The sequence below is a fragment of the Anabrus simplex genome, chromosome 2, assembly GCF_040414725.1.
Source record: "Anabrus simplex isolate iqAnaSimp1 chromosome 2, ASM4041472v1, whole genome shotgun sequence".
In the NCBI taxonomy this organism is placed as follows: domain Eukaryota; kingdom Metazoa; phylum Arthropoda; class Insecta; order Orthoptera; family Tettigoniidae; genus Anabrus; species Anabrus simplex.
In genome coordinates this window covers 254,053,414-254,076,702 of record NC_090266.1, presented here as the reverse complement: position 1 = coordinate 254,076,702, position 23,289 = coordinate 254,053,414, and the positions used below count along the sequence as shown (strand labels likewise).

The following is a 23,289-nucleotide window of genomic DNA, read 5'->3' as shown; positions in this document are numbered from 1 at the left end:
AATCAACAGCAACAACAAATACAACCACTCAGGGGTATACCGCATCAAATGTAATAACTGCGAGACCAGCTATATCGGACGTACCGGTAGAAACTTCCTAACCCGATATAACGAACACATAAATGCAGTGAAACACAATCATTTTTCCTCAATAGGACAACATGTCGCAGACTATAAACACAGTTTCACAAACATCGATAACGATATGCAAATCCTAAACATAAACCCCAAAGGCCCCCTGCTCAACATAACAGAAGAATTCTACATCACTTTGGATCAGTACACCAATCCAAATTACAACATAAATGAAATCACAGAAAAAACTAACATCATCTTCAATACAGTTATCCCCGCCTTAAAAAACCCTTACCTTAAGTTAATCGATAAACAGAATGCAACAAGCAACAGAAAAACACCAAACAACACACCCAGCTCCATCCCTACCCCTACAACAACAACTCTCCCTACCCCTCCTTTCCTTCCCCTCACAGCAGCTAGCATAAGCCCAAGAAGAACACGAAGTAGTACATTACAAGCTCGCATGTCAAACACAACTCAGCTACACCAACAACAGTAAGTACATATTCCAATTCACACACATAACCCTTAGACATTCCTCCGCACAATATCATTTATAACTCAATCTTATCTTCCACAGATAAACATAACATCATTGCACAGCTACAAATGGGAAAGGAGCCACTACTTTGAAACCAATGTCACCCAAATTTACGGACGCCAATAAGTAAACATGAACTGGTTCTTATAAAAAGGGCAACACACACAGCAGAGCTGAACATATTTTACTTGAATTTCATCCATACATTTGGCACCCTTTTTAAATTGAAAGTGTTTTATCTCACATACGCACAGGAAGACAAAACTTTTATCCATGCAATTTTACAAACTCTATGAATAGCAGCTGAAGTGTACAACTGTGAATAAGACTTAAATACGGAAGTTAGTCGATGTATTGACCACCAAGCAAGAACGAATGTTCATGTACATGAAGTGTTTTTATGTATTGTTTTTATCTTGTACATATATATAAGTTAGTTTAGGAAAAGACGTGTTTTATACACTAGTTTTAAGACCTTCAACATTTTAGACATACAGTTGCAATATTGCACAGAATGACATATATGCCAGCTCACGCTAAGACGTGCCCCATTTGTATGTAACTAAATGTACATCATCATCATATGGCATTCCTTCAACACCACAATCTTAATCAAAGCCTCATTATATTAATATGTATATATGGTTCAGCTGAAGATGACCTTGAATATGAGGTCGAAACCGGTCCTGTAGTTTAATGTGTACAATAAATAAGTATTGATTGGTGGAAATCCTCTCCTATTTTTAATTAGCCAACACCTTTGTCGCCTTAAGTCCAGTCACCGAACCCCAACACACTTGAGTCTTACATTGACTCCGCTATGGAGCTAAACACTGACTCCACCACAGAACCCCACTCTGACTTCTAGTCCAGCACTGACTGACTGTCTGCGGCTATCCTTCCTTTTTATAGCTCGGGTGAGTTGAGCCAGAATTTTGCGAGGTTACTAGAGGCAAACATTCCTGTTGAATCTCCAAGAAATTCGCAGTTAAGCCGGCCAATGAGAGCGATACACAGAAAGGCCGGCCCCACCCTACAAGCCGGCTGGGAGATCCCAGGTTGTGAGAGTCACTAGCCCCTTCCTGGATGTACCGAAAGGGTCTACCAAGGGGCTGGCACGTAACAATAGGTATCAAAATATCAGTACCTGGCTAATTTATTAAAGCAGTTTTAATTGATTAAAAACCATTATGTTTTCAAATTATTTAACCAAAACATTTCAAGAGTTATTATAAATGTTTAAGATTATTTTACTTCACTGAAAAAGTGAACCGTTGAAGTTTCTCGAAATGTGTGTGGCTTCTAATAACAAACTGTTAATAGTACTGACAAGGTGGTACAAGGTGTTAAAATAAATGAATGCATGATTAGAGGTGTTGGCTGTCACTAGTGTCCCACCGAGGTCTGGAGGAGGAGTTGTGATGGTTGTTGTGTCGGAGTGGCAAGTGAGTAGCTGGACTGAAGAGGGCATATGGTGCAGAAGATATTTTTTTACAACTTGCTTTGCGTCGCGCAGACACAGATAAGTCTTATGGCGACGATGGGATAGGAAGGGCTAAGGAGTGGGAAGGAAGCGGCTGTGGCCTTAAGGTACAGCCCCAGGATTTGCCTGGTGTGAATATGGGAAACCACGGAAAACCATCTTCAGCGCTCGTATATGGAAAAGATGGCATCTCCCTTCAGAGAATGTAATGTAATTCATGCAAAACATCAACAATAGCCAGCTGATGATGGCCAAATAGGCCGAAACCAGTACTATAAGAACTAGAAGTAGAATAAATTGTATTGATCAGGTGGAACCCTTTCTTTTCCATGTATATGTAATCTATCAATATGGACATTGAAGCTCATAAATAATGACATCTTCAGGGCTGCCGGCAATGGGGTGTGAACACACTATCTCCCGGATGCATGCTCACAGATGTGCGCCCCTAACCGCATGGGTAACTTGCCTGTTAGGACAGAAGACTGTGTACTGCCTTAGAGTACTGTGGTGCATGCAGGTGCGCACGTGACCTTTGGTGGACTGAGAATCGCCATGAGTCAGCAATGGAAGTTGCTATCATGAGTGTAATTGGGTTAATAGTTTTGTGAGGAATACTGTCCTACTGTTTAGCACTATTGAACTGTTGCTGTTTAGTTGTTCACTGCATGTGATTGTGTGAATTATTGGACTGTCTCTGGAGTCAAGCCAAGAAACAGTCGTGTGTTGTGTGGCGAGTAGCCCTGTGTTCAATCTAGCTTTCTGCACGCAGTTGCTGTGTGGGGTGACTAGACTTGGAGAAGTGAAAGTAACGCGAGCTTGTGAATTAGAAAAAAGCCATGTCAGGTAATTCCAATGAGCCGGGACTCCCTGCTGAATGTAAAGAACAGAGACTTGTAAATAGAAAGTAATTGATAAATGTGGTCATTCATGGTTGAATAGGAGAGAGAGAATTTGGTCATTCTGAAATAAATTAGAGTAATATAACAAACAGTGTTTTATTTGTAACAAAACTGGTGTCAGAAGTGGGATAGACCTCACGTGTGACACATCATTGGAATCATGAGACCAGATACTTCAGGTTTTGACTGCCAATGGGAGCATTCTAGAATTTCTGCATAAAGTGAGTATTACACAAATATATCGTTTTCCTCATGTGGTAATTACTGTGTGACATTTGAGACCAGAAGCCACACAAAAATGGAGGCTCAGTTAAGTGTGTTCTTGTAGGTGATGAGAGTTGAAAGAAAACCAGAAAGAGATGAAAGAGCCAGCAGAGGATGAAGAATAAGATGAAAGAAGACCAGAAAAGGCTAATAAAGAAGATGGAAGAAAGCCAGGAGAGGTTGATAAAGGATATAGAAGGAGAAGAAGAAGAAGACTGCCTGAGGAAGACAACCAGATGATGATGGAGGACCCCATCCAGATAAAGATAGAAGACAACCAGAAGAAAGAAGGCAGGAAGACTGAAGATAGTCAGAAGACAACGGACAACGACCAGAAGAAGACAGAGGATGAACAGAAACAGGTCGATGAGGGTCTCCGCGACATGGATGTTCCGCAGGTCGACGCTCTGTCCCAAAGACCTTATCCAGAAGACTGGAGGTTCTGTTTCAGGAGGGAGGCCAAGCATGAAGTTCACTGCTGAATGACGACCGTGGAGTTTGAAGAAAATTGGAGCCATGACGCCTGAATGGAAACGTAGGGGGACGGGGTCGTCACCTTGCCCTAGTCTCCTTGGCTTGCCAGTCTGCAGTGCACGAGGCCACAGGATGTATTCCAGCGAGGATGCTGTGTGAAAGATAGTGCCTTCCAGTGGATTTAGGGTTCGGTCGACGTGAGGATCATCCTGCCCTGACCAATCAGTACTGCCTGGATTTGACAAGGAGACCAGAGGGTCTACATATTGCTGTTTGGAAGAATTCTAATGTAGAAAGCGACTGACTTAAGGCACGGTACGACCAATGAGTGGACACTACCGGAAATCATGAAAACTACCCAGGATAGCTACATAACCCCGTAAGGAAGAGAGTCTTGTCTCCCAAGCTCCATAGGACTTGGAAAGACACTTACCACATTCTGATAGGATTACTTGACATTACTTGCAGTGGAGGCTAAGATGCAAGATGGAAGTGGTACATCTAATCTGACGGGCGCCACATGAGGGAGGGCTGAGAAGATGACTGATCGGGATGATTAGCTCTCGAAGGTGGGCAATGTTATGTGCCAGCCTTGTGGACTTCCTGGAAGGGGCTAGTGAGTGAGATGACCGGGGTTGTCCTAGCCGGCCTGGAGTGCGGGACCAGCCTTTCCATATATTGTTCTTGTCAGCTGGTTTACCTTTGAGTTTCTTGAAGATGCAACAAAAATATTCAGTCTCTAGCGACATCGCGAATATCCTGGTACACATCATGCGAGGGAAGCTAGCCGTGGACAGTCAGTCACCGTTGGACTCGGAGTCAGTCTTAGAGTCGCTGTGGGACTCTGTGATGGAGTCAGTGTGAGACTCGGTGTGTTTGGGTTCAGTGGCTGGGCTGAGGGCAACAGAGAGGTATTGGCTGTCGCTAGTGTCCCACCGAGGTTTGAACGAGGAGTTGTGGTTGTTGTTGCATCGGAGCGTCTAGTTAGTAGCTGGACTGATGATGATGTACGGGGCAGAAGACTGTGTATTGCCTTACAGTAGAGAGGGAGTGAGTATTTTTTGGGTCATCCTGAAATAAATTAGAGTAATAAAACAGACATTTTATTTGTAACAATATCATAGGAAATTTAATCTATTCTGTCCTTATGACACTAAAACCCAATTATTGCAGAATATTTTTGACTTCATATTATTAAAGAACAGAAGATCAATAATATCAGTGCAAACTGTAAGAAAATTTCTTACTGGCAGAGTTGATTGTTCAGAATTGCTCAGTTTCATCTCTTTTTGTGTTCCACGTGTAGGCTCACACCAGCAAGCACTATTTCTTGACCTTAACTATAGAACTATACATCACATGAAATTCCCCGCCTGTTAAAATTTGTTCATTTCACAATTCAGTCAGTGCTAATGTGGATTTATTCTGTTGCCTTGACACTTTAAACACACATCTCAAGATTGTTCGTTAATTGTAAGAAAAACTGAAAACATATTCCACCTTGCTGGATATTTGGAAGCTCATTATGTACTCTTTTTCTCATTGAACCTTTCCTATTTTTATTTCTTTTAGTGTTTAGCTAGTTTACTTAATTTAATGCAGTGAATTGTACTGTGCAAACATTGTGTCTTTTTATGTTTTGTATATTTTAAATATACGTCTTTTTGTGTCAGAAAGGTACTTTAATTGGGTATTTATGCCCATGTACTTTCACATTAAGTGAATAAATAAATAAATAAATAAATAAATAAATAAACAATATTTGTTTCAATTATTTTCTATTTTCAGCCTGCCCGTGTTCTTTTTGTAAGACCATGTCCAAAATTCTTTCCGATCATCATAATGTGATTGTTTTATGCAAGTCTTCTCTTCTCCTCTAAACTTCTCTCCAATTCTATTGATAACTCATTGTATATACGGCCTCATGTATCAAGGCGAATTTTCTCTTTATTTACAGCACCTCTGATGACAACTTGCTAAAGAACATAGAGTTGTTCGACAAACTGTCCTTGCGATTTAGTGGCAGAGTACTTTTTATAAAAGATGTTATCGGTTCGAGTGAAATATGCTGTTGGAGTTTCTATGGCCATGGGAAGAAAGTGGCTGAAGTATGTTGTACTTCAATTGTTTATGCTACTGATAAAAAGCATACAAAGGTAAGTTTTAAATAAATCAATGAATGAATAAATAAATAATATCTCTATCAATTGTTTCACCACCAATTTTTTATTCAGTTTAGTCTTAATTTTTACAGTTATTCATAGAAAATTATCTTTCCTCTAGTCTAATTAGTCTACATTGTTTATTGTGATAACACAAAACCGATGGCTGTGATACATACAGTGGAACCTTGATTGATGTTCCTGAATCTGTTGTTCATAATTATCAGTCCCATGAAAATATCCAATACAGTCTGGATTTTTAAAACCTTGATTTATCATTCTTTGAGGTATCATTCTCCCTGGATCTAGCGTTCATTAATTTCAGTACCAACAAACTCTAAATTCCCAATCGATCATCATATCGATGTACCCATATTCCGTGCTATCTGATGTAATTGAGAGGTGTGCTGAGACATAGTCCGAGCCGCACCATGATTTTACCAGAGTTTCAAGCTGCAATAATCAAGCCAAAGGAGGTAGGGTTTTTATGATATCAGTTTCATGTTGTCCGTGTTGATGATACCTGAATTCTGTTTAAAAATCACCTGATCAGCACAATACTCTTCTAAATTCAATTATATTTTATATTGGAACACAGGACTAGTTTCGGCCCCATGATTGGGCCATCCTCAGCTTAGTACATACATAGTTTTTAAAATGTTTACTTAATGGTAAAATCGGGATTTCAAAACTTGCTGTGCAGCAAATATTTCTTCACAAATTGTGAGCATGCTCATCTTAAATAAATATGTAGAATATTGCTGTACTATGGAACTAGCTTGACAGATGTTACATACATACTGTACCAGGAACCACGTATGGCCTAGAGCATAATTTTATTTAATGGAAGTTAGCTGCAACGGGACGACCCTAGCATGCAAAGTAGCGCAACGGAACGGCTCGAGTATGCATGCAGCAAGCAAGCTACGTCACGGAGGAGGGTTATGCAACTATCACGTGAACACCACCTGATATAGTCGAACATTCTAGAAAAATTTTTACTAATTTCAGAACCCATTAAGATATCAGTTAATGAGATATGCGATCTTATAGCCCATTATTTAAAGGCAAACATACTAAATTTCATTAATATCGGTTTACGGACTTAAGAGTAATTCAGGTGTAAAGGAACTTTATTTTTCCATGAGGGGAAGAAGCTGACCTTGACAGATTGGTATAAACGAACGGGCTTCGGCTAGGTCAGGTCAGTTCAATTCTCGACTCGCTGCTGTCGTGTAGTCATGCTGTCTCACGTGAACGGGTCCACGAGGTTTGAACTCAAGACATCACATCCTACAAACTCTACAGTAAAGTTTTCGACTAGACTTATAAAACAATAACTCGTGTTGGAACTTAGAAACTCTTTGAGTGATATGATACTAACTTAATAATTTCAAAGTGTTGTCAAAGACTTATGTTATTTAATCACTTACAGAGTTAGTATGTTCAACTACAATCTAACAAATTTAATTGATTTAAACTTGTATTCATATTCAAATGAAACTGGCTTTAAACATTCATGAAAAATAAGCATGTGAATATTAAGACGATTTTCAAGTGAAATAATTGAACATTTAATCTGTCAAACTAATCTTATTTCATAATATTACCTTAAATATGTGTGTAATAACTATTGGTTGAAGTTTTAATAAGGCTAAACCTTCATCACAAGTGAACAGTATTTGATATTGTGTGGCATTGCCATCATAGAAACTTGTAAATATCCGCAAATTAAGTATTTTGTTATGGCGAATAAGACTTGGATTTTTGTGTGTAAATGTGTTATAACTGTGCTTCAACATGAACAGTGAATCCAATCTAATGAGCAATAACAATTTTCTACCAGTGATTATAATAGTTATTGGCAAAGTTGATGAACTGTTGATTTAGGAATTTTCAATACTGTCTACTTCAAGTCTGCAGTTGAGAATAGATACGAGGATGTCTGAAAAAAAAGGAGAAAATGTAAGTTGGAGAATGCTGTGTAAAGTACAAATTTAATGTAAAGGATCATAAAAGATTTGGATTTGAACTTAATCCCTCATTTCCATGTAGCCGTGTTCCCAGTGGCTTCATTGGCTGTCACTTGGAGTGAGCTATTACTTTGAATTCGGGAGGAAAGGAACGTGGGGTTGGTTGGGGGGGGGGGGGGGGGCGTGAGAGGAAGGGTAGTAGCTGGAAGAAACTGGTGAGTATTTGTAGTGTTGATTGACCAATTTTTTAGAATAAAAATTGGCTATTAAAGGGATGACAGTATTATATTTGTTTTTTCTGTTATTTGAGTTATAATTTGTGTTCACTTATTGATCTAGATCAGGGGTTTCCAATTACAAAGACCTCAAGGGCCACGTTGGATCCATCAGAAATGATTGCGGGCTGCACTTCTATAACAGATCCATTTTTGTAATATTTTGCAAATATAACAGAGGTACTGTTATGAAATATGCAATCTCCTAAGGTGGAGTAAGGAAGAATCTACCGAGCGAGTAGCCATGCGGCTGGGTTTGCGCAGCTGTGAGCTTACATTCGGGGGATAGTTGGTTCGAAACAGACTGTCGGCAGCGCTGAAGATTGTTTTCCGTGGTCCCCATTTTCACACCAGGCCAGTACAGGGGTTTCCAACTGGCAGCCCACAAGGCCACATTTTGCGAACCGCAAAAGCTCTTTTAAATACATATTTTAAGAAATATGAAGACAATTTATGACCCTGTACTGGGTCTGTACCTTAAGGCCACGGCCGCTTTCTTCCCACTCCTAGCCCTTTCCTGACCCATTGTCACCATAATGTCAGTGTGATGTAAAGCAAATAAATAAAAAGAAAGGGAGAATCTGCAAGTCAACTTCTGTACTGATTTCTAAAGAACTTCACTGAAAGAAAAAAAACACTTTCACATATGTACATGTTTCCAAACATTTAAATCGGTTTTGGTCTAAATTGACTTAAGTTGGGTATTTTTCGGTAGATAGCATTTTTTAAGAATGTGATCCCTTTTCTTGTCTGGTCCAAATCCAAAGATCTTTCTTATGGGGAGAGCATTGGTATTCAGTTGCAAGAGCGTAAAATTCTAGTAATGTACTTCCAAGAGTACTTTCCTGAAATTTTCTTCAGAAGTGCAGCACTGTGTGTCAACCAATACTACCAGCAAGAGAAGAACTGAAACTACCTCCTACACCAATGGAAATAAAAGTATTTCTGGGTATTCATTGTATGCTTGGTTGGCATGGAATTCAAGATCTGGAGTGGATGCCATAGCCATTTTTATTATGGTTCAGACCTAACAGTGACATTAGCGAGGGCTCATTTTCCAATAAACATTGGGTTTGAATTAAAAAACAATTAAATATACTCTATTTAGATCAGGTGAATACTTAAAAACAGAAACAGTAATACTAAAGTATGACTTAGTTCTCAAATTTTAAACGAGCCATGCAATACTTTTTCATAAATTGTCTTCATATTTCTTAAAATATGTATTTAAAAGAGCTTTTGCGGTTCGCAAAATGTGGCCTTGTGGGCTGCCAGTTGGAAACCCCTGATCTAGATGTATGAAGCATTCCTGACAATATTGAGCCAATATTGAGACAATATGCCATATTTCATAATTCTTAGAATTTTTACATCCTGTTTGATGTTATGGAAATTATGTTCAAAATCAACCATGTTCTGTGCCATTGCAGAGTAACTGTTGTGTTTTAATGTATTAGTATGTTCAAGGCAGCGAATATTAAAACTTCTACCCGTGTGACATACATAATTGGCCTCGCAGTTGGAACACTTTATAAATGACTGAATAGTTGTATTTATTAGGCTTGTTGACTGATTTGTAATTATGAAAGAAGGAAGAGTTATTATAGGATGTTATGAATGCTATTTTGAAATCATGCTTTTTAAATAAATTAGTGGTATGATGGGTACTAATATTATTGGAAGTGAATGTTGGAAATATGTTTTTAGATTGTGCCTCTTTTACCGGTTTGTGTTTTATTTTAGAAATGGTTTTATTCACAAATTCTTTACTATAACCATTACTTCCAGCTACTGTATGGATAAAGTTTCTTAAGGTTTTTAAGGGATGATGGAATATTGTGATTTCTGTGAACCACGTTATAGCATGTAGTTCTTGAGAATTGGCGTGTATAGAGTTCCGTTTTATAGTATTTATGGTTTGGGTGGGTTTCCTATGGATGTGGTAGGAGAAATAATTATCATGCCTAGTAATTGTTAGGTCAAGATAATTTCTAAGTTATCCGAATAAATCTCTGCCCAGATCTCCAAGGCCAGCGATCCCATGTAAAGTCTACCTTGTTGATATACAACCTGTGACAATTAAGTTTGGTGAATGAAGTCAGAACGGTCAATCCGGCAACACTGGCAACATGTAACACTGCACCTATGTAGCAGCAAGTTTTGACCATCTGCTCCAAACGTTGTTCAGTTGAGCATCGTGTGTATGCCGTGTAAGACCTGTTTGACACAGTGCGTGTTTAGTGCATTGGTTCTAAAATGCGAACAGGAACATGAACGAACAAAAGATCAATGTACAGTTTTATTTTAAGCTTGGCAAGACACCGAAAGAAACGCATGCGATGCTGGTACATGTTTATGAATATCAAGCACTGTCCTTGAAGTGTGTGTACGAGTAGTTCGCCCGTTTTTGAGGAGACCGGGAAAGTGTTTCTGACAACCCCCGTAGCAGAAGACCGGTGACTGCCATCAGTGACGAAAACATTGAGAAGGTGAGGACATCAATCACGAACGATCGGCAATTAACTTTGCGCATGATAGCAGATTATCCGTGCGACAAATCGTTACCCAGAAGTTAGGGAAGAGGAAAACGTGTTCTCGTCTTGTGCCACATCACTTGACTGATGATCAGGAGCAGGCACGTTTAGAGGCTTCACAGGGTTTTGTCGAAACAGCGGATGCGACACCAAATTTCTTGAACTGTATCGTCACTGAAGATGAAACTGGGCGTCTCAGGTACGACCCCGAAACAAAACGGCAAAGCATGGAATGACGTTCTCCAGGATCCCCTCGTCGGGAAAAGGTCAGAGCCGAAAAGTCACGCATCAAAACGATGCTAGTCACCTTTTGCGATAGTCGAGGCATTATCCACAAGAAATTTCTGCCTGAGGGAGCGACGTTGAATGCTGCACGGTACATTGAAATTTTGACCCGTTTCATGAAACGTCTACGCAGGGTACGACCCCAGTACGCACAACAAGGTTCATGGTTTTTTGTCCATGACAACGCTCGACAAACACAGCCAATCGTCAAACAGTTCATGGCAAAAAGGGGGGGGGGGTGCAATTTGAATATCCCCCATACTCACCAGATCTCAATTCTCCAGGCTTCTTCCTATTCCCACGACTCAAACTCGCTTTGAAAGGAAAGAGATTTGACGATATTCCTGTCATCCAACGAAATGTGACGAGGCTTTTGAACACCATCCAAAAGGAAGCCTTCTTGCAAAGTTTCCAGGACATGTATCGCCGATCTGAGCAGTGCAAAGTTATGGGAGGGGACTATTTCGAAGGACAGTAAGGTCATTGCCGTGCATTGTTCATGTATGTTGATAGTACAGGACTATTCACTGAACTTTGTCACAGGTTGTGTACTATTTGTTGAAGCAAAAGTAGTAGACTTAAGATAGACACAATTGACAATTACCTAATCAACAGTTCATCAACTTGACCAACAACTATCATGGTAACTGCGGATGTTCCCTCGTGATCAACTTTTTATAATGCAGTGACAGCATCTGTCAAGCTAGTTCCACAGTACAGCAATATTCTACATACTTGTATAAGATGAGCCTGCTCACAATTTATGAAGAAATATTTCGTGCAGAGCAATTTTTAAAATCCTCATTTTACCATTAAGCGAACATTTTAAAGACAACAACAGTGTTACAATCTTTAAATTATTGAAGAGTGGTATGTTGGTGTTAAGACTATGTATTCTTATAAGAGAGTTCACAGAAGTCCCACCTTACAATACAAACATCAATTTAATTAAAATCAATTGGTACATGTTTCATCCTTATATCACGGACATCATCAGCTATAGTTTAAATACCATTTGAAGGGTCAGGGGAAGAAAGCAGGAGAGTCAATATTTGTGGAAAGAAAAAGCAACTTTTGTGCTTGACTTCCCTAGTTCTTTCCCCTAACAGCGAAACTTTGAGTGCTAATTTCTCCTGACTCGCCTGCTTTTATTCCATTTCTGACCACTCAATAGATGCACATGATCACTCTGAAGCGGACTGTAACAATATCTCAATTTCGATGAAAAAGTGACTTACCTGGTGTTTTTTCCCCCGACCCTTCATTTGAAACTAAGGTATCACACAAAAAGAAATGGTTAAAATTATTTATAAAGGTTAAAATATCAAGTCCTCTTCTTAAAGTCTTTCTTTGATTGTTAAATAAGGCATCAACTTCGGGTGCTTCTTAAAATGGATCATGTTAATTTAGATGTTGTTATACTATATTATGAGTCTGGAAATTCTTTACAAATTGACATGTACCCAATGCCAAGCTTCACACTGCACTCTTGCCTACTGATCGTCAACATCTTCGTCTCTTTTGTTTTCAGGGGTTACTGGTTCTTCAGTCACTTGTTGACATGAATTGGCAGGTGGCATAGGGGAATCTAATTATTACTTGAAGTAATATTCATGAAGTGGGCTAAAATGGATTTATTATAAGAAAGTGAAATTAATATTAAGTTCAGTAGATGCGAGGCATCAAATAAAAATTGACATTAATGAAACACTGACAGAAATTTGACCTAAATGTGGATAAAATGAAGACCTCTCAAAAATTGATTTTATTGTTAAATTAACGTAAATTGCCATTGCCAGAATAGAAGTCAATAATTTTAAAAAATGAAAGGAGAAAAACCTGAAAAGTACTAATGGATTACAAGTAACACCATTGGTCAATTCACTTGGTCCATGAAGATTCAGTTTCCGCAACCGGACTCTGAATTTTTCTTTAACTAAGGTTATCCACTGATTATAAAATATCACATAGAATATCACCGGCCACCGAATGGACCGAGTCGAAACAACCTCCGATTATACGTGAACCGATTAGTTATGCACAAAAAAAAAAAAAAAAAAAAAAAAGGAATTTACTTCACAGGTTAACTTGCTCCTTGGCAAGGCATGGTGCTCCAAAATTCAATACCATATTATCAGTCCCTGATCTCTCTGTAAAAATACATGATTGCACCATGTTATATCACAACCAGACTGACAGAAATGGAGTTACTTTAATAATTATTATTTTAAATTATATAGACTACTGTTCCACTGAACTGCAATTTTTTTTTTTTAAACCTGAGTTTACATTTAATTTACCACACAAGTAACATTCAATTTACGTTGGATTAAAGTACAATAATTTAAAATGAATAAACCAATAAGCACGGATATCCAAAAATTAATCTTATCACTTCACTGAATAATAACACAACTCTACAGATTTTTTTAAATTTCATAGAACCGACTTGAAAGTGCTGATTTATAATTTGGCCATGCTGATTTCGAATCTGTCATCTCTTTTTTTTTTTCTTCACTCTCAGTTCTTTTGTCATTACTATAAATATCACAATATTTCATTAAATTTGTATCACCGGGCGAGTTGGCCGTGCGCGTAGAGGCGCGCGGCTGTGAGCTTGCATCCGGGAGATAGTAGGTTTGAATCCCACTATCGGCAGTCCTGAAGATGGTTTTCCGTAGTTTCCCATTTTCACACCAGGCAAATGCTGGGGCTGTGCCTTAATTAAGGCCACGGCCGCTTCCTTCCAACTCCTAGGCCTTTCCTATCCCATTGTCGCCATAAGACCTATCTGGTCGGTGTGATGTAAAGCCCCTAGCAAAAAAAAAAAAAAAAAATGTATCATCCGAACAAAGTGGCTTACTCAGAAATAATGCTTAAACGTCGTGTAAAAATATCAGATTTCTATATCTCGTATATTTAGGTCTTCACGAATTCCCTAATTTTATTACATCACGGATTTGGTTGGATGTACCTCACAGTATTTGAACACAATTCAGAAATTTGCTGTTCTTATTCATCTACCATACAAAAAATAAACATTACATGCAGAATTTTAGTATATTACCTTCAGACTCTGGATCCTGAAGCAGTTGGGAAGCTTTTTCCATGGGATTTTCTTTTATGTGAAGACAGATCTTCCTGCTGAAGAAACCAAAAATAGTCGCTCATCATGGAGGGATCCCTTCTACACTGATATCAGCGTTCCATTTGTAGTATATCTTGGTGAAAACATTCCTCTTGCTCATCGCTAACTGCACCCATATTCTCAGGGAAGAAGTCTAAGTGCGAATGTAGAATACATTTTCAAGGAAATACTATATCATAAGTTTCTGTAGTTATTTAAAAGATCATTGATAAGTGTATAACTATTTTGTACTGTTTTGTTACCTAGAAACCCATTCACCACTTTATTTAATGACGACTATGCAGCAAGTTCAGCAGGATTCAGCTTAACATCAGATTGTGAATTATTAAGCAATTGTCTTATCAGAGGACCAATGGAAATTCCTTCTTTTATCTTGGCTGCACTTATTCTGGGAAACAGCTCTGTCAGGTATTTGAAACCTTCCCTTGTTTTCTTCATTCCCTTCACAAAGTTTTTCATGAGTCCCAGTGTTATATGTAAAGGCAGAAGTTACACATTTAAGGGGTTCACCAATGGCTTGTGTTTTATATTCTGCTTCTCTGGTTTGAATTCTTCTCTCTTGGACCACTCTTTGACTATGTAGTGTTGTTCAATAGCTTGACTATCCCATAGGCACAGGAAGCAACAAAATTTTGTGAATCCACTTTATAATCCTAGGAGAAGGCCAGTAACTTTGAAATCACCACAGATATGCCAGTTATATTCCTTCTAAAATTAGAGATGTACTTTCGTGTGTTTCTTTCATACCATCTGCATGGACCACAGGAACAGATGGCAGTTCATTGCCATTGTGACGTAGTACATCCTTCAAACTAATTTTTGAAGAATCTATAAATAAATGCCAATCTTCAATATTGTACACAATGTTTAGCTTTGACATCAAGCCAATCACATCACAACAAACACAGAGTGAATAGTCTCGCCTAAAATATGGTAATAGGTTTGGATTCATATTTCGATAAAAGAAAACTTTCTTGTGCCTTATCAGTAAATTCCAATCCTGAAGTCTTGAAGCCAGGATTTCAGCATCTTTCTTTGACAGATGTAAATCGTGCACTGTCATTAAGTTTGTTTTGTGAATGAAAATGTGGATATCTTTCTTCCATAGCACCGTAAGATGACTTGCTAGATGTTGATGCTATTACACCGTTGTCTGGTTTGTTGTCCTCTGTTTCTGAACATTCTTGCCTATTTGAAGGAGGTATTGGTAAATCATTCCCATGAGGTATTGGTGTGATGGCTGAATGCAAATCGGGATATGAGATTTTCTGTTTATTTTTTGATGAAAACCCTGTTATTTTGGTTATGCAGAAATGACAGTCATTAATATGATTTTCTTGTTCACGCCATATCATTGGAACTCCAAACGGCATGTGCTGTTCCCTTTTAGTCACTGAGATAGTTTTTTACCGAGCTCGATAGCTGCACTTTGCTTAAGTGCGGCCAGTATCCAGTATTCGATAGATAGCGGGTTCGAACACCACTGTTGGCAGCTCTGAAGATGGTTTTCCATGGTTTCTCATTTTCACACCAGGCAAATGCTGGGACTGTACCTTAATTAAGGCCACAGCTGCTTCCTTCCCACTCCTAGGTCTTTCCTGTCCCATCGTCGCCATAAAACCTATCTGTGTTGGTGTGATGTAAAGCAACTTGCAAAAGAGATAGTTTTACATGGCATAGGATGCAACTTGCATGTTGTGCGAAACGTTTTAATGTCAGTGGTGTCATAATAAACATCACCTTGTTATCAATAGCAACTAACGTGAACTTATCTTAAACAAATGATCTTCATCAAAATGCCGAAAACATAGTTCATTACAATAATCATTACCACTACTGTGATGGGAAACAAATATGAAACATCTCACTTGTATAAAAGGTAGATTTGTTGTTCGGTTCAGTAAACACCACCATCATCATGACCATTGGAGAAATGTACTACTCAAAACTTACGATTAGTACTATCATAAAGAAAATTAAATTTTATCTGGAACATTCAACTTTAGCGATCAACACCAATAAAATCAGCTAACACACTATCATTGCGGACTAAACAGATCATGCAATGATCATCCACAAAATGTTAACTATCACTGCGATTAACTACTGGTTCTTGCAGACTGAGCTAACCATCCAATTGAACTCAAGAATGTCACTAAAACTAAGCACTGATCATTGCAGACTGAACTGGATGTCTAACTTGACTGACAAATCATCCATGGAAACAAAAACTAACTACTGATAATTGCAGATTGACTTGACTGACTTGATAATGATTAACACTGAAAATAAATGGAGCGCAGATCATTGCAGAATGAACCGGATGTCTAATTTGGGTAACAACTATCATCAAAAATAAACCAACTTTGTAAACTAGTGATCTCCAGTGCTGCATGTTAATTCATTGCTATTCATAAAACATGAAATAATTACATGATAAAAATCATTCTTGCATCGTTATGTCTCTTAACCCTACATTATTTTAATTATTTGCAACAAATTATTTTGTGTGGCTGGCTATCACCTAATCATCTTCAATAAACACGTGTGTCAAAGCCGCACTCGCTGTCACACGTAATGATACGAACGCTAGCAAAATTATACAAATTAAATCGCACAGCAAATATAACTAATCCACAAAACCAAATGAGAATCGGACCGATTCGATAACTAGCAAAATCCGAAAATTTATTCCAATATCAACAAATAACATAATCATCTTCCCAGTCTTGGCTATTGTCCTCAAGATAAATGTCGCAGCTCGAACATCCTTTAATCTTATTTAAATGCCAAAATGACAGTGCCACATTTACAGAATTCTAAAATGTAATATTAATCTTTCGTGTCTATCTCCAACAAGCTTATGGGATAATATTTTATTTCAGAATCGCAGACTGTTTTCTTCTTACTCCCCTTGTGAAGTGAACACCTCTGACCTGAACACCTGTTCTTGCTTGCCTGTCTGCAGTGACATTAATACAATAAGAATCCCCTTGAAACAAGCCATATTTCTCTTGTCCACCTGATGGTGGAATCATTCTCCCAATAAATTTTGTGACATCTGTGTAAATATCTAAGATCACATAGAATTAGTTGCAATACTATCTTGAGCCAAAAAACCATTTTCACTCGGAATCAGAACGACAAGTATAATAAATGCCGCCTTTGGCATCCCACCGCATATTTCCATGGGGCGTTACTTCCCGGACCTCAAAATCGTATTATCTCGGGGGGGGGGGGGGCGGCATTCTTATCCACACTGCCTGAATAATTTACACATAAATTCCATCCTACCTAGTTTCATATATATATTCCACAGATTCTCTTTCTTCACGTTTGACTCCATTGGCTTCAAACGTCACTAATCGACCTCGCGTAGTTTCTGAAGGCCCTTGCATGACCTGTGTTAATTCCACATATTATATTTAACATCATGGCTTTTTTCAGGTTTCTCAAACTTCTCACTATCCCATAGAAGATACAGAATGGCGCTAATCTGTACTAAAATTTTGATGTGATAAACTGGTTCATACAGGCAAGGGACTCCTTGGAAACATCGAACGAAATGGAATTCGATGGGGAGCTATCAATATTAATGAGGCTTGTGCAAGAAAGAAAGTAGAACTGGCTGAGTCAGCAAAGAGGATGCATCTGGATGTGCTAGGAGTAAGTGATATTCGGGTAAGGGGAGATAATGAGAAAGAGATAGGAGATTATAAAGTGTACTTGACGGGTGTTAGAAAGGGAAGGGCAGAGTCTGGGGTAGGGCTCTTTATCAGGAATACCATTGTACGCAACATAGTTTCTGTTAGGCACGTAAATGAGCGAATGGTGTGGGTAGATTTGTCAGTTGGAGGAATTAGGACAAGAATTGTGTCCGTGTATTCACCATGTGAGGGTGCAGATGAGGATGAAGTTGACAAGTTTTATGAAGCATTGAGTGACATCGTGGTCAGGATCAACAGCAAGGATAGAATAGTGCTAATGGGCGATTTCAATGCGAGAGTTGGGAATAGAACTAAAGGATACGAAAGGGTGATTGGTAAATGTGGGGAAGATATGGAAGCTAATGGGAATGGGAAGCGTTTGCTGGACTTCTGTGCTAGTATGGGTTTAGCTGTTACGAATACATTCTTCAAGCATAAGGCTATTCACCACTACACATGGGAGGCTAGGGGTACCAGATCCATAATAGAGTATATTTTAACCGACTTCAAATTCAGGAAATCTATTAGGAATGTACGAGTTTTTCGTGGATTTTTCGATGATACAGACCACTATCTGCTCTGTAGTGAACTAAGTATCTCTAGGCCTAGGGTAGAGAAAGTGAAATCCGTCTGCAAACGAATAAGGGTAGAAAATCTCCAGGACGAGGAAGTTAGACAGAAGTACATGGATATGATTAGTGAGAAGTTTCGAACAGTAGACAGTAAGCAGGTTCAGGATATAGAAAGTGAATGGGTGGCATACAGGAATGCTGTAGTAAAAACAGCAAGGGAATGCCTAGGAACAACTGTGTGTAAAGATGGGAAAAGGCAAACATCTTGGTGGAATGATGAAGTGAGAGCAGCCTGTAAACGTAAAAAGAAGGCTTACCAGAAATGGCTCCACACAAGGGCCGCGGCAGACAGGGATTTGTACGTAGATGAATGAAACAGAGCGGAACAAATAGCTGTTGAATCCAAAAAGAAGTCATGGGAAGATTTTGGTAATAGCCTGGAAAGGCTAGGTCAAGCAGCAGCGAAACCTTTCTGGACAGTAATAAAGAATCTTAGGAAGGGAGGGAAAAAGGAAATGAACAGTGTTTTGAGTAATTCAGGTGAACTCATAATAGATCCCAGGGAATCACTGGAGAGGTGGAGGGAATATTTTGAACATCTTCTCAGTGTAAAAGGAAATCATCCTGGTGGTGTTGCAAACAGCCAAGCTCCTGGGGAGGAGGAAAATGATGTTGGTGAAATTATGCTTGAGGAAGTGGAAAGGATGGTAAATAAACTCCAATATCATAACGCAGCAGGTATAGATGAAATTAGACCTGAAATGGTGAAGTATAGTGGGAAGGCAGGGATGAAATGGCTTCATAGAGTAGTAAAATTAGCGTGGAGTGTTGGCAAGGTACCTTCAGATTGGACAAAAGCAGTAATTGCACCTATCTATAAGCAAGGGAACAGGAAGGATTGCAACAACTATCGAGGTATCTCATCGATTAATATACCGGGCAAAGTATTCACTGGCATCTTGGAAGGGAGGGTGCGATCAGTCGTTGAGATGAAGTTGGATGAAAACCTGTATGGTTTCAGACCACAGAGAGGCTGTCAGGATCAGATTTTCAGTATGCGCCAGGTAATTGAAAAATGCTATGAGAGGAATAGGCAGTTGTGTTTATGTTTCTTAGATCTAGAGAAAGCATATGACAGGGTACCGAGGGAAAAGATGTTCACTATACTTTGGAATTAAATGTAGTTTATTAAAATCAATCAAAGGCATTTATGTTGACAATTGGGCTTCAGTGAGAATTGATGGTAGAATGAGTTCGTGGTTCAGGGTACTTACAGGGCTTAGACAAGGCTGTAATCTTTCACCTTTGCTGTTCGTAGTTTACATGGATCATCTGCTGAAAGGCAGGGAGGGATTCAGGTAGGTGGAAATGTAGTAAGCAGTTTGGCCTATGCTGATGACTTGGTCTAAATGGCAGACTGTGCCAAAAGCCTGCAGTCTAATATCTTGGAACTTGAAAATAGGTGCAATGTGTATGGTATGAAAATTAGCCTCTTGAAGACTAAATTGATGTCAGTAGGTAAGAAATTCAACCGAATTGAATGTCAGATTGGTGATGCAAAGCTAGAACAGGTCGATAATTTCAAGTATTTAGGTTGTGTGTTCTCCCAGGATGGTAATATATTAAGTGAGATTAAATCAAGGTGTAGTAAAGCGAATGCAGTGAGCTCGCAGTTGCGATCTGCAATATTCTGTAAGAGGGAAGTCAGCTCCCAGATGAAACTATCCTTACATCGGTCTTTTTTCAGACCAACTTTACTTTATTGGAGCGAAAGCTGGGTGGACTCAGGATATCTTATTCATAAGTTAGAAGTAACAAACATGAAAGTAGCAAGAATGATTGCTGGTACAAACCGGTGGGAACAATGACAGGAGGGTGCTTGGAATGAGGAGATAAAGGCTAATTTAGGAATGAACTCGATGGATGAAACTGTACGCATAAACCGGCTTCGGTGGTGGGCTCATGTGAGGCGAATGGAGGAGGATAGGTTACCTAGGAGAATAATGGACTCTGCTATGGAGGGTAAGAGAAGTAGAGGGAGACCAAGACGACGATGGTTAGACTTGGTTTCCAACGATTCAAAGAAAAGAGGTGTAGAAGTAAATGAGGCCATAACACTATTTGCAAATCGAGGATTTTGGCGACGTTTAGTAAATTCTCAGAGGCTTGCAGACTGAATGCTGTAAGGCATAACAGTCTATAATGATAATGTATGTATGTATGTATGTATGTATGTGAAACGTTTAACTGATATTGATAAAAAGAAAAATTTTCTCAACACTCGAAATACATTTATAAGTTTATTTTACCCACAAAAATCTCAACACACAAATTCCCTTACAACAAAAACCACCGACTATAGCCGATCTTTACCGGATTCTTACAACCCTTGGAGATTTTGTCATCGGACCTCGCACACACTATTTCTGCCAATAACCACTCGAGCAACATCTTGCCTCACAAAGCACTCACTTATTTATACATAAAATCCCCAGATTGGCCTGAAACTTCTACTATTTTTCAATGAAATGACGATGCAGAATACACTTAAATAACACAATGCACATCACTAACCTTGTTCGTTGAACGGTGGACACCATCAGGCAAGGCCGTTTGCCTGTGCTTATGACACTTACCCAGCCATATCACTGCACATGGACAACATATCACAAATTCTCCTCTTAATTTATATCACACTAATAATTCATACTAGTATTTTACAACTTACTAATATATATATTTTGATTACAATAGAAACAAAATATTTTCTCCTGTGATGCAATTGTACATGTTTATCACTTTTCTTATTTTACTTGGCACTTCACAAGATATATGTATTTAATTTTACACTTCTTATGATTTGCACGTGATTGACTTAGAAGTATCATAAAAACTAGAGATAAGTTGGCACTGTTAATATTCTTACCTGTTACTTGAAAACAACCGGGCGAGTTGGCCGTGCACGTAGAGGCGCGCGGCTGTGAGCTTGCATCCGGGAGATAGTAGGTTCGAATCCCACTATCGGCAGCCCTGAAGATGGTTTACCGTGGTTTCCCATTTTCACACCAGGCAAATGCTGGGGCTGTACCTTAATTAAGGCCACGGCCGCTTCCTTCCAACTCCTAGGCCTTTCCTATCCCACCGTCGCCATAAGACCTATCTGTGTCGGTGCGACGTAAAGCCCTTAGCAAAAAAACTTGAAAACATACTGGGCCCTTAGTCTGCACGCAGGATTAATATCACCACTTTCACCAGCACTTGATATGTATTTTCTCACTTCCGCACAATTATAGATCATAGACGAATGCAGATCCTAACTGGTTAACTATCGGCTGTAGAATGAATGGCTGCTGATCTGCCATTCTTTATATACACCCAGTTTTTGCGTGAGGAGTGAATAAATTTATTGCGTAACATTTGCCAACTTTGTCATCCTGTGGGTCTCATTTCTGTTATTAGTATCCATACTGATGAGAAAAATTCAAGGATTACGGATTTTCTGATTTCATAATTTTAATTTGCCTCTGAAGCGTGGGTCAGATGAATGATTGCCTCCCACCACGATGACTGGCTTTCGGTTGGTCAGAATCTTTCCACGCCTAACAGAGTCTTTCCATCTTTGGCCAGAAGAGAAGTGATAACATGATAATTCCTTCCAATTTATTGGGAGTTCCACTGTGCCAATCCAAGTTTTCATTTACATCTGGATAATCATCGTATTTTAGAAATTAGCCACAGGTATACTTAAATTCATCCGAAATTCTCTGCTAGGATCTTATATATCTGGATTCATTTCCTGCCCAAAGAGATTACAATCAAACCTCAAAGCTCTTGTCTCGTGGATTCGAAAAATGTAGAGACAGGGTGCTCCTCAAGTAATGATGCAAAAATGGATGCTCCTTTCCCAACAACATATCTCGCGGCTATGGTGACTAGTAAGTTTGGGGGTGTCCAGCCCCGCGGTGTACGGGGCAACGTGTCCGCCTGTCACCCGGTCGCCCCGGGTTTGATTCCTGGCCGGACCAGGGGTTTTTAATTGTAAATGATCAATATCCCTGGCCTGGGGACTGGGTGTTTGTGTCATCCTTAACGTTCCTTTCCTCACATTCAACACTTTACACTTGCGCCATTTACATAATACACGCAGGTTCCTCACGTATGATGCAAGTAGGGGCAAAATATCTTCATAGATCGATGCCCCGAACAAATAGCATTTTAATAAAGAAAGAAAGAAAGAAAGAAAGAAAGAAAGAAAGAAAAGTTTAGGGGTCCCTTTTGAGGACTGTGAATGATGGGTTCAATACATTGGGCAAACTGGCCGTAGCTTCTATATTCAGTACCAGGAACATATTAAAATAAAACTACAACCAGTTTTCAGGATTCGCAGACCATATCTCAGATTTTCATTATTATCTTCAATAGAAAAATGTCTTACTATTCTTTTTACAACCAGGAATGGTCTCCTTTTGAATATATATGAAAATATCTTTATTAATTTAAACCAAAGATTGAACCCTGTAGGCAATCTGAATGAGTTGTCCGAGAATGTCAACATCCTGATAGATTTGGTAATTAATAAGAGTTTAAATCGTTCCTTGAACAAGATGTCTCGTCCGAATATGAATTGGCATTCTACCTTTCCTTCCCATTCCACACCCTACCCTGTGCTCGCACTTCAGGCCACTCTCCCTCTCCCAGCCAACACACTTCCCGCCTCACTGTCAGCCCCTCCATCATGCCTGCAACACACTGTTAGGCACAGCAGACCCTCCACAGCAGGACGTGGGTAAACCAACTTAAGCTGGTTACCGGGCGAGTTGGCCGTGCGCGTAGAGGCGCGCGGCTGTTAGCTTGCATCCGGGAGATAGTAGGTTCGAATCCCACTATCGGC

General features: G+C 39.2%; 1 protein-coding gene across 1 annotated transcript in view; it reads left to right on the top strand.

Annotated features, from left to right (window-relative positions):
* LOC136864028 (BTB/POZ domain-containing adapter for CUL3-mediated RhoA degradation protein 3) overlaps nt 1-23,289 on the top strand; it is a 198,479-nt gene that overhangs the window by 132,195 nt on the left and 42,995 nt on the right. The window contains exon 4 of the mRNA XM_067140540.2: nt 5,700-5,898. Coding sequence (XP_066996641.1) covers nt 5,700-5,898 — 199 coding nt within the window. The remainder of the gene's footprint in view (nt 1-5,699; nt 5,899-23,289) is intronic.